Below are 14,525 nucleotides of genomic sequence, written 5' to 3'. Positions count from 1 at the left end.
GACTCCTATTGTGTGTCGCTAGCTATATGCTCCAGGGACTCCTATTGTGTGTCGCTAGCTATATGCTCCAGGGACTCCTATTGTGTGTCGTTAGCTATATGCTCCAGGGACTCCTATTGTGTGTCGTTAGCTATATGCTCCAGGGACTCCTATTGTGTGTCGCTAGCTATATGCTCCAGGGACTCCTATTGTGTGTCGTTAGCTATATGCTCCAGGGACTCCTATTGTGTGTCGCTAGCTATATGCTCCAGGGACTCCTATTGTGTGTCGTTAGCTATATGCTCCAGGGACTCCTATTGTGTGTTGCTAGCTATATGCTCCAGGGACTCCTATTGTGTGTAGCTAGCTTTATGCTCCAGGGACTCCTATTGTGTGCCGCTAGCTATATGCTCCAGGGACTCCTATTGTGTGTCGCTAGCTTTATGCTCCAGGGACTCCTATTGTGTGTCGTTAGCTATATGCTCCAGGGACTCCTATTGTGTGTCGCTAGCTTTATGCTCCAGGGACTCCTATTGTGTGTCGCTAGCTATATGCTCCAGGGACTCCTATTGTGTGTCGCTAGCTATATGCTCCAGGGACTCCTATTGTGTGTCGCTAGCTTTATGCTCCAGGGACTCCTATTGTGTGCCGCTAGCTATATGCTCCAGGGACTCCTATTGTGTGTCGCTAGCTTTATGCTCCAGGGACTCCTATTGTGTGTCGCTAGCTATATGCTCCAGGGACTCCTATTGTGTGTCGCTAGCTATATGCTCCAGGGACTCCTATTGTGTGTCGCTAGCTTTATGCTCCAGGGACTCCTATTGTGTGTCGCTAGCTATATGCTCCAGGGACTCCTATTGTGTGTCGCTAGCTATATGCTCCAGGGACTCCTATTGTGTGTCGCTAGCTTTATGCTCCAGGGACTCCTATTGTGTGTCGCTAGCTTTATGCTCCAGGGACTCCTATTGTGTGTCGCTAGCTATATGCTCCAGGGACTCCTATTGTGTGTCGCTAGCTATATGCTCCAGGGACTCCTATTGTGTGTCGCTAGCTATATGCTCCAGGGACTCCTATTGTGTGTCGCTAGCTTTATGCTTCAGGGACTCCTATTGTGTGTCGCTAGCTATACGGGACTCGTTTCAGGAAACTGGGTGTATGTCGCGTGTCACTACTTCACAGGAGAGGCATTCGAATGTAAACATTTATTTTTTATCAAAATGCGTTTTTTGGGGGAGAATTGCCTTCTGGAACATGTGAACTTTCATGTGCCTTAATAACAAACATGTATGCCATCTGTATATATTAATACAATTGTTAAATTACAAGCCTAGTTGGTTTAGCCACAGAAAAAGTCAGGAACCTTCCCGATTGGCTGAGTTAATGGTTGGTCTGGACATTCTGAGAGATGAGTTTGGATTGGTCTGCCACGTAGCACGCTTCTGTCTATAACATGAGCTGCTCAGTATGTGTAGGTAATCCTTTCTAATGCAACTTTTTTTAAGATATCATGAAGAACTGCAAAAGTGTTGCTAATGCTCTCCACTTTCTAGAGGACCGAGATTTGAAATCAGTGGAATGTCCAGTGGAAGCAGATTATAATAGCTAAGGAGATGGAGAAAATTCTGGCATTTGATTGCAAATATGCGGAGGGAGTCGAAAAGAGAACACACAGAAGGCTGTTGTATAAAACACTTGTCTCCGGATTACATCTTCAAACTAAAGGCAACCATGGCGTCAGTGACAGAGAGGGAGAAGCGTTCACCCATGTATATGGGTAAGATAGTCTAACTAGCTACATTTTCAGATATTATATGTTTCTAATTTTGTCAGAAAGTTGTTTTCATTGCAAGTTAAAATGTAGAGTTAGCTAGCTAGCTAACGTTAGCTGGCTGGCTTGCTAGCTAACGTTATGTGTATGATCTGTGTCGGAATATTATTTGTATCTCAGAGCCATTTGCATTGCAAGTTATAGCATTGCAAGCTAGCTAACATTGAACCTAATTGGATAGCGTTAGCTATTTGCAGATTCATGTAGGGTCATAACGTTATGAGTTGGGATTATGGTTCATTGTTTAGCTAGCTACATGTCTAAACAAAATACTTGACTATGTAAGTAACCATTTCACTGTAATGTTTACACCTTCTCTATCCTGTGCATGTTACAAATAAACATTGATTTTATTTGATATAGTGTGTGTTTACCAGAGACGGTAATGTGAAGAACAACATGACCTGCACCAAAGTCAAATTAGGATATAACGTTAGGCCAACGAGACAGTGTCCAAGTTAAAAAATTCTCTGGTAGAATGCCCTGCTTTGATTTTGTCACTCACAACCGTAAGCTATTTTCTGTGATTAACTCACCATTAACTTGTAAATAATGATCTTGTTGTGAGTTTATTTTCCTGTAATAATTAATACAAAGTTAGCTAAAGTTAAGATGTTGTCAGCTATATGATATGGTCATTATTTGAACTGGCTAGCCAGCTAACGTAATGTTATCTAGCCAGCTAACAAGCTAGAAACAAACCAACACATTGTTTAGAAAGTTGCTTTTAGTTGCCTGGTTTGATAGATTGACAGATACTAAATAGTTTTTTAAACGGATGGGTTTATTGGTGTTAAAATACACCAGTTTTGCTATTTTGGACCACCATGTTGCTGATGTCATACAGCCTGTTGTTTTTATGTTAATACTTTTTCATAATGACAACGACAAGTTTGATGTTGGATGACAATAGAATGTTCTCAATGTCATGACGACAACTGTCTATAGACATGTCGATAGACGTAGTATAAACCAGCCTCTTTGGTTGTTTAGTGCACTACTCACTCTGTTTAGCACATGGCCTCATATGAATCCTTAAAGAGATGGGTGGGGCTAAGGCTTAAGAGGGTGTGATTGGTGCTGAATGGGTGTAAACAAAAGAGCTCTCCAGTAGGTGCAAAACATTCAAGGGCCATTTTCGCAAAAGTGCTGTTACAAGTTTATCAACTTCCAAAGCAGAATTACTTCCCCATTGTTCCTCAACTGTAGTGTATGATTGACCATTTTCTAGCACTGAGTCTCTACTTTTATCCAATGTAAAAAAAAATAATAATAATTGCTACATAAGACCGAATCGAGCCGGTCGGTCACATATGCTCCAGGGACTCCTATTGTGTGTAGCTAGCTATATGCTCTTGGGACTCCTATTGTGTGTAGCTAGATTTATGCTACAGAGGCTCCTATTGTGTGTAGCTAGATATATCCCATTAAGCTGGCTGTGGGAACATAGATTTTTCATGGCAGAAAGGAACCAGTAATGGAAAATCTCTCTTGTATCCGTTTTCATGGTAGTTTTAATCAGTTTAATGATGAGTAAATATAGATTTGATTTATGAATGTATCATTAATTAACCCATAGCAATGGCTCTTTTTATTCTCGCTCTCTCTCCCCCTCTCTCTCTCTCTCTCGCTCTCTCTCGCTTATCCTCTCTCTCTCGCTCTCTCTCGCTTATCCTCTCTCTCACTTTTTCATTCTCCCCATCTCTCTCTTTCTCCCTCTCTCAGGTGCCCTCCAGATAGAGAACAGTGAGGAGTTAGACCAGGGAAAGTATGAGTGTGTGGCCACTAACTCTCAGGGAGTGCGCTACTCTTCCCCGGCCAACCTGTATGTACGAGGTAGGAACTTACCACGGGTATAAGAACACACACACAAACACACACGTGCATTATAACACACACACCTGTCACACAGCTGAAACAGCTGTCACCATTATACAATGTATTAAGTGGTGTTAAGTCCTAGTTTATCTACATGTTTTTTTGTTATTTATTTTCTTCCTATTTACTAACCAAACCAAACCTATCCACCAAGTGAAACACCAGTTGGTGACCTAAGATTGATAACGTTCCAGACTAATCTGGGTTTTACAGGTGCTGCATCAAGGTGCTGGTTTTTGTAATAACTGCCACTGAATGGAATTAGACAAAAAGGAATTGGCCAGTGATGTCATACTGCATTGGGGCCAATGAGCAGTTCCAGGGTCTTTGCTACAGTATGACATCACAATTGTCCCATCCCTCTTCATATGTTTCTAAATTGAGGGCCAGAGTGACTGAGAGTTTGTTTTTCTCTTGCACTTTAAAGTGGAACTGACCGTATTTTAACTACTTTGCAGATATGAAACAAACAGACAATTCCCAGTTTATGCTACAAAACCAACTTTATAAGAGGTTTTAAAAATAGGTTCTATGTGACTCAACATTCCATGACGTACACTAAGACATTGTTGGCAGAATAGATGGATGCAGTTCAATGCATGATTAATATAATTCACAATACATTACTTGGTAGTCCCAAAAATATTGCTATCCGGTTGTAAATCACAGCTGGCCTGGTACATTGTGTGCTGCCACCATTTGGGATGCACAGTTTAATTTCAATGACTCAATATTTTGAACAAAAATTGACAAATGTAACTAAGTGTAACGGATTTCCTCTTCGTCTGAGGAGGAGTAGCAAGGATCAGACCAATGTGCAGCGTGGTAAGTGTCCATAATGAGATATTTAATAAATCAACAGAACACTGAACAAAATAACAAAAGTACAAACAAACAACCAAAACAGTCCCGTATGGTGCAAACACTAACACAGGAAACAACCACCCACAAAACACAATAGAAAACAGGCTACCTAAATATGGCTCCCAATCAGAGACAACCACTGACACCTGCCTCTGATTGAGAACCATACTAGGCCAAACACATAGAAATATAACAACAGAACAAAACATAGAAAAACAACATAGAATGCCCACCCCAACTCACGCCCTGACGAACTAAAATAAAGACATAAAAAAAGAACTAAGGTCAGAACGTGACACTAAGGCTAGGAATGTCAATACAATCAAACTAGCAAGGGCAATGATCACAAGTCAGTCGTAACGTGGCTAATATGCTAGCGTATCTATTTATGTGAATAGGACCGGTGTCAGTAAACGTAGGCAAAAAAAGTCATATTTAGTCACGAACGCTCTAGATAACCAGCTCTGCTGGGGTGAGTAAAATGGTCAGTGAGGTGTTCTCTCATTTCTGTCTGGTAGTAGCTAGATAGCAAGCTAGCCAACTTTAGCCAGTTAGCTTGGGTGCTTGGTTGGGACAACACCGCATGCATGGGCAGGCAAGATGCAGAAGGACGAGCAGGCTATTCCCCATTGTTTATCAGTGCAATTTTGATGGCCAACTAGCTGAAAGTTTTAGAGGGTTTATCTAATGTTCTTTCATTAGATTTTAGCTCATCTTGCTCTGGCTAGCGTTAGTTGTTGATCTTGTTGTTGTTGATGTGCATATAGGGAAAGATAGCCTACCTTTTTATGGTTGTTTGATCAGTAGGACTGTAAAGTTCCCAAAGTTAAGAGGACTCCCGTGGTATTTAGCTACATATTTGCAGAAATCCATTCAGGTGTATTTTGTGGCTTATTTTGTGGCTTTTTTGTGGCTATTGCAACTGCCTGTAAACGCTCAGTTCAAAGTGAATGATGGCAGGCCCTTGTGGCAAATGGTTTGTTTGCATATAGGTCTACTGTAGCTCTGATTCGTTATGTTGCTCCGGTCTCCGTAGACTCCGGTCCTGTACGAGACAGATGTTTTTATTAGGTTTTATTCACTGCAGTGTCTATTAATTGTCCAAACACACCGCCGCTTTCCCACTCTATATTGCTATACAATTTTCACAAATGCTTTAGTATACACAGTTCCTAAAAGTTCTAAGAATTTATGAAAACATGAAAATGACCACATCTAAGTGCTCGCTTGTCAGAAAATGTAAATATATATTTTTTTTTAAGTGTGTCATCTTCCTCTGGGTGTATATGAACAGATTTCATGGTCCTAAAATGTGGTCAGTTCCACTTTAATACAGTGATTGGCTAGGGAATACATTTGGTTTCTCAAGTCTAACTGAGACACAAAAACAACATAATGCAAACCAACAGCCAGTGTGGCCCTCCAGGAGTTTGAGACCCCTGTTCTAGGTTCTCGACTGGGGTAAGGGAGACTGGATTTAGGGGTTCTAGACTCACATTTCTAAGCTCTTAAGCCCCTGAGTTTGAAGTTCCTGATCCTACATTTTAAGTGGGTTCTGTGGTTCTGTGAAGAACAGTATGAATGTGCGTGTGTACATTTGTGTGACTGTGTGTATGCGGTGTGTGTGAGGCTTTGAGCTGGACGTTTTTACTCTCTGTTTCCCCGTTCTCTCTCTCCCCATCACGTCATTGTGTTCTGCATCAACCCCCTTACATCCCCCAGAGCAACGAGAAGGTTGGTGTGTTCTTTATTTTCTTTCGGTACTCCTTCCTTTTTATAACACATTTACTCCTAAAGTGAGGAGAGATACATCAGTCTTAAACAGTCTAGAAAAGACGTATGAATAACCCTCATGTCAAATTGGTTTTAATTTGATAAACACACTTCTTTGATTGAAGGCGTTTCACTAAGCTGTAATGAGGCTAGCTGCCTACGCAGTCATTTGCATTGATTGCATTGTGAGGCCTTGTTTGTAGACCTTTGATATTGCTTTCATCCGAGCGCGACGTTCTCTGCATGGAACATTCTTGTTGTCATGGAGACCCAGGAATTGGAAATGAAAAGAAGGCTATCTATGCATGGACGGAGAGCGGAGGCGGCGCTTGCATGCCTGTACCCAGACTAACTGTGTATGGCACGGCTCCAAGTGTGTGTGTGTGTGTGTGTGTGTGTGTGTGTGTGTGTGTGTGTGTGTGTGTGTGTGTGTGTGTGTGTGTGTGTGTGTGTGTGTGTGTGTGTGTGTGTGTGTGTGTGTGTGTGTGTGTGTGTGTGTGTGTGTGTGTGTGTGTGCCTGCATGTGCTCTGTGTGTGTCAATTTTTTATTGATTTCTGTTGTCTTGTCACATGTATTTATTGTTCTGTCTGTGTGGGTTTGTGTTATGTAACTGTCATTTTTCTGCACTTGTTGTGTGTCGCGTTGCCAATGTATTTTGGTATTGTGTGTGGTCTCTGTGTGTTGTATTGGTCTGCTGCTGTTTGTTTGCGTACTTACTCTGTGTAGCCAGCTTGGTGCTTGTATGCTGATTGGTTGAGTGGTCCTCATATCCCCTCAGGGAAAATAAAGCATTCAAATAAGGCTTTATTCAAGTGGCATTTAAAAGTAGCTTATAATTATTTACATGCTTGTTTGGTCAGCAAAGACTAAGTTAGTTCTGCTGGCTCAACATACACTTACACTCAGAGGCAAAAAAACACACACAGTATTGTTCTGCTTTCTTTCTTTATGTACATTATCTGTATTTATATTCAGGTAAATAAAATGTACAATAATATTTATTTGCACAAAAAAGTTATTTCAGTGGATTGTGTCCGTGCACAGTATACTGTTATTCACACAGAGATCCTATGTAATTCTATGGTTATACTACATTATATGAGTATGTTATTGTTCACACAGAGATCCTATGGAATTGGTTATTCAGCTGCTAAGTAGCGGTTGCTGTGGTTATGAACTATATAACGTCCTCCATTGATTGGCAGTTGAAATGAACAATGTATCCTCCTCGATATTGATGTATATTTATAGAACACAGATATTAATTAAACATCTCTCCACTTCTTTATTACATCAGGCAGGATTAACCTGTGTAAATGCCAACAGGGCTTTAGTGTGCTGTGGCTGTGCTCTATAATGAAATGCAACGGTATCCCAGGCAGCTCTCAATCCCGATCTACTATGATCTAGCATCCTCATCAACTCTACCCTGTAGACAATCCTGTTATTGATACTGGAGCAGAATAAATCATGGCATTACAATTGTACCCCTTGGCCTATACAGTCTATAGTAGGCTACTTAATTAACAAGCAAAACCAGTGGACTATAAGAGATGCTATTCTATCAACATTCTAGCCAGAGATTTTTCTTGAGAAGGGCCCTAGAAATACCCTTTATATGTTACATGATATTAATACTACCTTGTTTTACTGATATTGAACTCACATAAACTCAGCAAAAAAAGAAACGTCTCTTTTTCAGCACCCTGTCTTTCAAAGATGATTTGTAAAAATCCAAATAACTTCACAGATCTTCATTGTAAAGGGTTTAAACACTGTTTCCCATGCTTGTTCAATGAACCATAAACAATTAATGAACATGCACCTGTGGAACAGTCGTAAAGACACTAACAGCTTACAGACGGTAGGCAATTAAGGTCACAGTTATTAAAACTTAGGACACTAAAGAGGCCTTTCTACTGACTCTGAAAAACACTAAGAGAAAGATGCCCAGGGTCCCTGCTCATCTGCGTGAACGTGCCTTAGGCATGCTGCAATGAGGCATGAGGACTGCAGATGTGGCCAGGGCAATAAATTGCAATGTCTGTACTGTGAGACGCCTAAGACAGTCCTACAGGGAGACAGGATCGATTCTGATTGTCCTCGCAGTGGCAGGCCACGTGTAACAACACCTGCACAGGATCGGTACATCCTAACATCACACCTGCGGGACAGGTACAGGATGGCAACAACAACTGCCAGAGTTAAACCAGGAACGCACAATCCCTCCATCAGTGCCCAGACTGTCCGCAATAGGCTGAGAGAGGCTGGACTGAGGGCTTGTAGGCCTGTTGTAAGGCAGGTCCTCACCAGACATCACCGGCAACAACATCGCCTATGGGCACAAACCCACCGTCGCTTGACCAGACAGGACTGGCAAAAAGTGCTCTCCACTGACGAGTCACGGTTTTGTCTCACCAGGAGTGATGGTCGGATTCACTTTTATTGTCGAAGGAATGAGCGTTACACCGAGGGCTGTACTCTGGAGCAGGATTGATTTGGAGGTGGGAGGTCCGTCATGGTCTTGGGCGGTGTGTCACAGCATCATCGAACTGAGCTTGTTGTCATTGCAGGCCATCTCAATGCTGTGCGTTACAGGGAAGACGTCCTTCTCCCTCATGTGTTACCCTTCCTGCAGGCTCATCCTGACATGACCCTCCAGCATGACAATGCCACCAGCCATACAGCTCGTTCTGTGCGTGATTTCCTGCAAGACAGGAATGTCAGTGTTCTGCCATGGCCAGCGAAGAGCTCGGATCTCAATCCCATTGAGCACGTCTGGGACCTGTTAGATTGGAGGGTGAGGGCTGGGGCCATTCCTCCCAGAAATGTCCGGGAACTTGCAAGTGCCTTGGTGGAAGAGTGGGGTAACATCTCACAGCAAGAACTGGCAAATCTGGTGCAGTCCATGAGGAGGAGATGTACTGCAGTACTTAATGCAGCTGGTGGGCACACCAGATACTGACTGTTACTTTTGATTTTGACCCCCCCCCCCCCCCCCTTTTGTTCAGGTACACATTATTCAATTTATGTTAGTCACATGTCTGTGGAACTTGTTCAGTTTATGTCTCAGTTGTTGAATATTGTTATGTTCATACAAATATTTACACATGTTAAGTTTGCTGAAATTAAACGCAGTTGACAGTGAGAGGACGTTTCTTTTTTTGCTGAGTTTATATGTCTGATAGTAAATAGGTTGTCACTGCCTGACTGTTCATTCTCGACATTATCTTTGTTCAGCATGCACTTGAATATTGTGCTGTCCTGCTGCAGAGCTGGATGTACCCTACTTTCCTACTTGACAGAAATGTCCACATTCTCTTCTTCAGCTTAATCAAGTCTCCAAACCTTGAGGGAACTTCCAGTAGTTAGATATGTATACCACACATTACGCACACACTTTAAGAGTTGAGTATTTTCTTAAATAAAAAATCAAGCTGAATTGTATGGTTCTGCATACAGTAGGTGCTCTTGTCTGCTGCATGGTTTTAACCTGGTCACTCTGTCTCTGTTTGTCTCTGTCTGGCTCTCGCATGCTTTGGAGAGAATCTGCCTGCCTGCCTTTTGATTTGATGTCTCTTATAACAGTTACATTTCATTTTGTCTGTTAATTAAATGTCTATTTTTTTTGTCTTGAACTTTAGTGTCCAATTCTGGGGATCTGTTGGCATTCTAGGGTCACTCCAAATGTATGGCACTGTTATGTTGAATGGGATCATGTCCACCGAGTTATTGAATCACTTGAAGATGGCAAATTGTTCATTACTATTTGGTTTTGGTGAATAGTTTGTTTGCGTGCTGTCTGAGGAACACAGTGAAATCCATTGAACCTAGAGAAGAAATTTCAACGCTAGGTGTAGTTTATTAATGAATCTGAGCATGGTACTTTTAAATTAAATGCATCAGTTGAGAATAATTTGGGGGAAGACTGAGGCCAGTGATTCTATGAAGACTCTTTCCCCCTGATTTACTCCCACTGACTGAGTGGAGATTCCTTTATCGTGACTCAAAACATGATTCAAACCCCTGATTCAGATACTGTTTCGAATCTTGAAATTAGCCAATATTTCTACTGACTGTGTCTGTCTGTCTGCCCTTCCTCCCCTTGCATTCACTCCTGTCCATCTATATTCGTTGGTCTGTCTCTGTCTGTCTGTCCGTCTGTCCGTCCGTCCGTCTGTCCGTCAGTCTGACTGTTACTTCAGTCCTCTGTTTTGCAGCCTTGGGGTACCAACTTTTCAGTTCCTACGACATCCACCAATCAAAGCCTGATTTTTGGAGAACCTAACAGCAGTTTCAAGAGCGCCATGTGTTTTCTCTTTCCCATCCCTCCTTTCTTTCCCCTTCTGCCCTTTCCCCCTTTCTTCTTATCTCCCTTACCTCTTATCCTCTGTCCCCATCCCTCTCTTCTAATATCCCTTCCTTCTTTCTCTCTCTTCTGCATTCTGCACTCCATCTGTACCCTGGTGTGTAGGATCAACAGACAAATGTGCATAATTTTAAATTACTAAAAACATGTGCATACTACCCCTTTCTCTCGCTTTGGATTATCTCTCTCTGTCATGATTATCTCTTTCTGTCATGACTCATGATGTATGTCTTGATGTTTCCTTATTTCAAGTGTTCAATGCGAACATTGTAATTGCAACGACACATATTTATATCACCCATAACCTTATTTACATCGCTTTTATTTATTTTCAACATTGCTGTGTTCATCTGGTATTCTGGTTGTACAATGAGGCCGTGATTTGCCACATTGACTGGGAGAGGAACCAGACAATACTCTCTTTCTCTCTCTCTATCTCTCTTCTCCCTCTGTCTCTTCATGATTATAGTTTCTTCTACAAGTCTTCTAGGCATGCAAGTGACCCGTGAGCTCTGTCTCTATGCATCCATGCATCTTTCCCACTGCGTGCCATTATATCAGATAGATCTGACAGCTAGCTAGTAGATTCAGCACAGGTACAGTTAACAGAAGCACTCTGTGCAAGTTGTCTGACTAATAGCTGGTTCTATCAATTGGCTCTGCCAGCGCCACGTATCTAAAAGGCCCTCATCTGCAGTGGAGAACTCACCCCAGAGGCACAGAAATCTCATTGAAGTTTCTCATTAAAGTTTCTCACTCAAGTTTCTGGTGAAGTTTCTCGTTTTCAAGTCAGTAGCCTTGAGCTTCGCTGCAAGGGTAGTTCAGCTGTAATTTAGATCTTCACATTGGTTTTATTTAAGCTCATTTTAGTTCCTCAGAAAAAAATCCTATGGTATTTTGTGCAGCCCAGAGCGCCAGTATTTGTATTGTAGATCTTGTTTTAAATAGGGAAGAGGAAACTTTATAGTCTGGGCATCTACAGTGATGATTCTACAATACCAAATGATGTCCTTGTAAAATATGCAATGGATTGTTGCACACTGGCTAAAACATGAGAAACTTACAATAGGTTTCATGTGCAGGGTGAAATGTAGCTTGAGAAAGCAGTCTCTCAACATGGGATCTGTGTATTTCAACTTCTATCATTAGCTAGTATTTTCAAAACTACCAATGTAGTTTCGACTAAACGTGAAATATCCCTTTGTAAAACCTCTGTAAAAGCAGTGAAGTTCATTCTACCCTTTCTGTTACCCCACTTTCTCTCTATCTCTCTCTTTCGCTCTCTCTCGTTCTCTCTTTCTGTATCTTTCTTTCCCCCCCTCTGTCGCCCCCTTTTCTGTCCCTCCCGCTCCGACTCCCCCTCCTCATCCCCCTCTCCACAATCCTCCCCCCGTCTTCCCCATCTCCTCCTCTCCCAGTGCGTCGTGTGCCCCCTCGTTTCTCCATCCTGCCCTCCAACCATGAGATCATGCCCGGCGGCAGCATCAACATCACCTGTGTGGCGGTGGGTTCACCCATGCCCTACGTCAAATGGATGCTGGGTAGTGAGGACCTGACACCTGAGGACGAGATGCCAGTGGGGCGGAACGTTCTGGAGCTCAACGGAATCAGGGAGTCGGCCAACTACACCTGTGTGGCCATGAGCAGTCTGGGGATTATAGAGGCCACTGCACAGGTGTCAGTTAAGAGTAAGGGACAACCTTTCTCTTTCTAATTGTGCTCTCTATGTCTCTCCCCGACTTTGAATACCACCGTATTAGAGAGTAAGGGCCATCTATGATCTCGCAGGTGTCCGTCAAGAGTAAGGGCCACTTTTCTCCCCCTGTCTGCCTTAAAACATTAAGGACAGTTAAACCAATATCTCCTTCTCCCTTCATAGCTCTTCCCAAGCCTCCCGGTACCCCCATCGTCACGGAGACGACTGCCACCAGCATCACCATCACCTGGGACTCCGGTAATCCCGACCCGGTGTCCTATTACATCATCCAGTACCGGGCCAAGGCACCAGACAGCAAGTACGAGACGGTGGACAGTATCACCACCACTAGGTACAGCATTGGAGGGCTCTACCCCAACACAGAGTATGAGATCAGGGTGTCAGCCTTCAACAGCATCGGCCAGGGACCCTCGTCCACCCGGGTGGAGGCCAGGACAGGGGAGCAGGCCCCGGCTAGCCCACCCAGGAACGTCCAGGCCAGGATCATCTCCAAGAACACTGTCATGGTCCGCTGGGAGGAACCAGAGGAGCCCAACGGACAGGTCAGTGTTGATTTTTTTTGTCAGTTGTTTTGTTAAAGGTACAATGACATTTTTATCTCAATATTAAATCATTTCTGGGTAACAAGTAAGTACCTTACTGTGATTGTTTTCAATTAAAATGGTCAAAAAGAAACAAAAATAGCTTCTTAACAAAGCAATTTTTCAAGCAAGATTTTTGTCTGTCTAGTTGTGGGGAGGATAAAACTTAAAACTAGCTGTTATTGGCAGAAAGGTTTGGAACTCTCTTTCTTATTGGTCTATAAACTAATTTAATGCCTGGTTATTTCACCAGGCAGGCCAAAACATCACAATATTATTCCAACCTCATAGTGTGGAAATATATATAAAACACAGGAAAGTACGTTTTTTGACTGCACTGGTTCTTTAATAATTTTTTAATAATAATTTACTAATGTACTACTTTATTTATTTATAATGTATTATGTTATTAATCTGTAAATGTATGAATGTATTAATTCGAATGTTATCAGAAGAGAATAAATGGCTAAGACAGGGATAATAAACAGTGATCAACATCTCTGACAGAGACAACACTGAGGCGCAATAGTAACTGAGTTAGCTAGATAAACATAGCATGTTCCTCTGTTGTCCCTGGGCAGTCTAAACATAATAAGCTGCATAATGGTTGCCTGGCGACTCACCCAATGTAAATCCGCTGCTCTATGGATCATCGTAGAGAAGAAACGTCAGTTTGGCCGGAGCAATGTGGATGGGTAGCCAGGCAGTCATAATGGAGTCATCATAAACAACAGTATAATCACAACAAGGCGTGGAGGTGGGGCAGTGCATCATAAAAACAGTTTTAATCATAGACTATAGTGATTAGGCTTTAGGTAAAGAAAGGGTCATTATAAAGGTAATTCAGTTATTTAATGATAACGGTAATGATATTTCAACCTCGAAGTGAATGCAATTTTTATCTAGCTCAACGACATATAGGTCCGGTCCAGTATAATTTGTTCTGGGCATTGACGTCACAATGTATAATAGCTTCCAAGCTCAAACAAGTCTATGGGACCAGACAATGAAAGGCTAATTATAGAAAACAGCAGAAAGAAGTTTCTCTCCATCGTCTAACTGTCTCTCTCTCTCTCTGTGGCTCCCCTCTGCCTCTGTTCCTCCGTCCCTCCAGGTGAAAGGTTACCGGGTGTACTACACCATGGACCCATCTCAGCCCATGAGTCTGTGGCAGATCCATAATGTTCAGGACAGCACCATCACCTCCATCCAGAGCCTGGTACCCTCTGAAACATACACTGTCAGAGTCCTGGCCTTCACCTCTGTGGGAGACGGACCCTTCTCTGACCCTGTCCATGTCAAAGTGCTGCCCGGAGGTCAGTGTGTGTCTGTGTCTGCGTCTGTTTGTGTCTGTGAGTTTGTGTGTGTGTGTCTGAGGGTTTGTTCCCTTTTCTGACCCAGTTCATGTCAAAGTGCTTAAGTACTGTTTAAGGTCAGTAACACACATCTTTTGTAGAACTACAGGGCTGGGATGGGATTTGTCTGTTTAAATAAAGGATGAATAGAACAGTCTAGAAGCTACTAACTGACTGGAT

General features: G+C 42.5%; 1 protein-coding gene across 1 annotated transcript in view; it reads left to right on the top strand.

Moving 5' to 3' along the window:
* LOC120056033 (receptor-type tyrosine-protein phosphatase S-like) overlaps positions 1-14,525 on the top strand; it is a gene marked incomplete at its 5' end in the record, with an annotated part of 98,918 nt that overhangs the window by 47,304 nt on the left and 37,089 nt on the right. The window contains 4 exons of the mRNA XM_039004167.1: positions 3,533-3,643; positions 12,111-12,380; positions 12,572-12,951; positions 14,105-14,306. Coding sequence (XP_038860095.1) covers positions 3,533-3,643; positions 12,111-12,380; positions 12,572-12,951; positions 14,105-14,306 — 963 coding nt within the window. The remainder of the gene's footprint in view (positions 1-3,532; positions 3,644-12,110; positions 12,381-12,571; positions 12,952-14,104; positions 14,307-14,525) is intronic.

This window comes from Salvelinus namaycush, chromosome 11 (genome assembly GCF_016432855.1).
Source record: "Salvelinus namaycush isolate Seneca chromosome 11, SaNama_1.0, whole genome shotgun sequence".
NCBI classification, from domain to species: Eukaryota; Metazoa; Chordata; class Actinopteri; order Salmoniformes; family Salmonidae; genus Salvelinus; species Salvelinus namaycush.
This window is presented reverse-complemented; position numbering and strand designations above follow the sequence as displayed.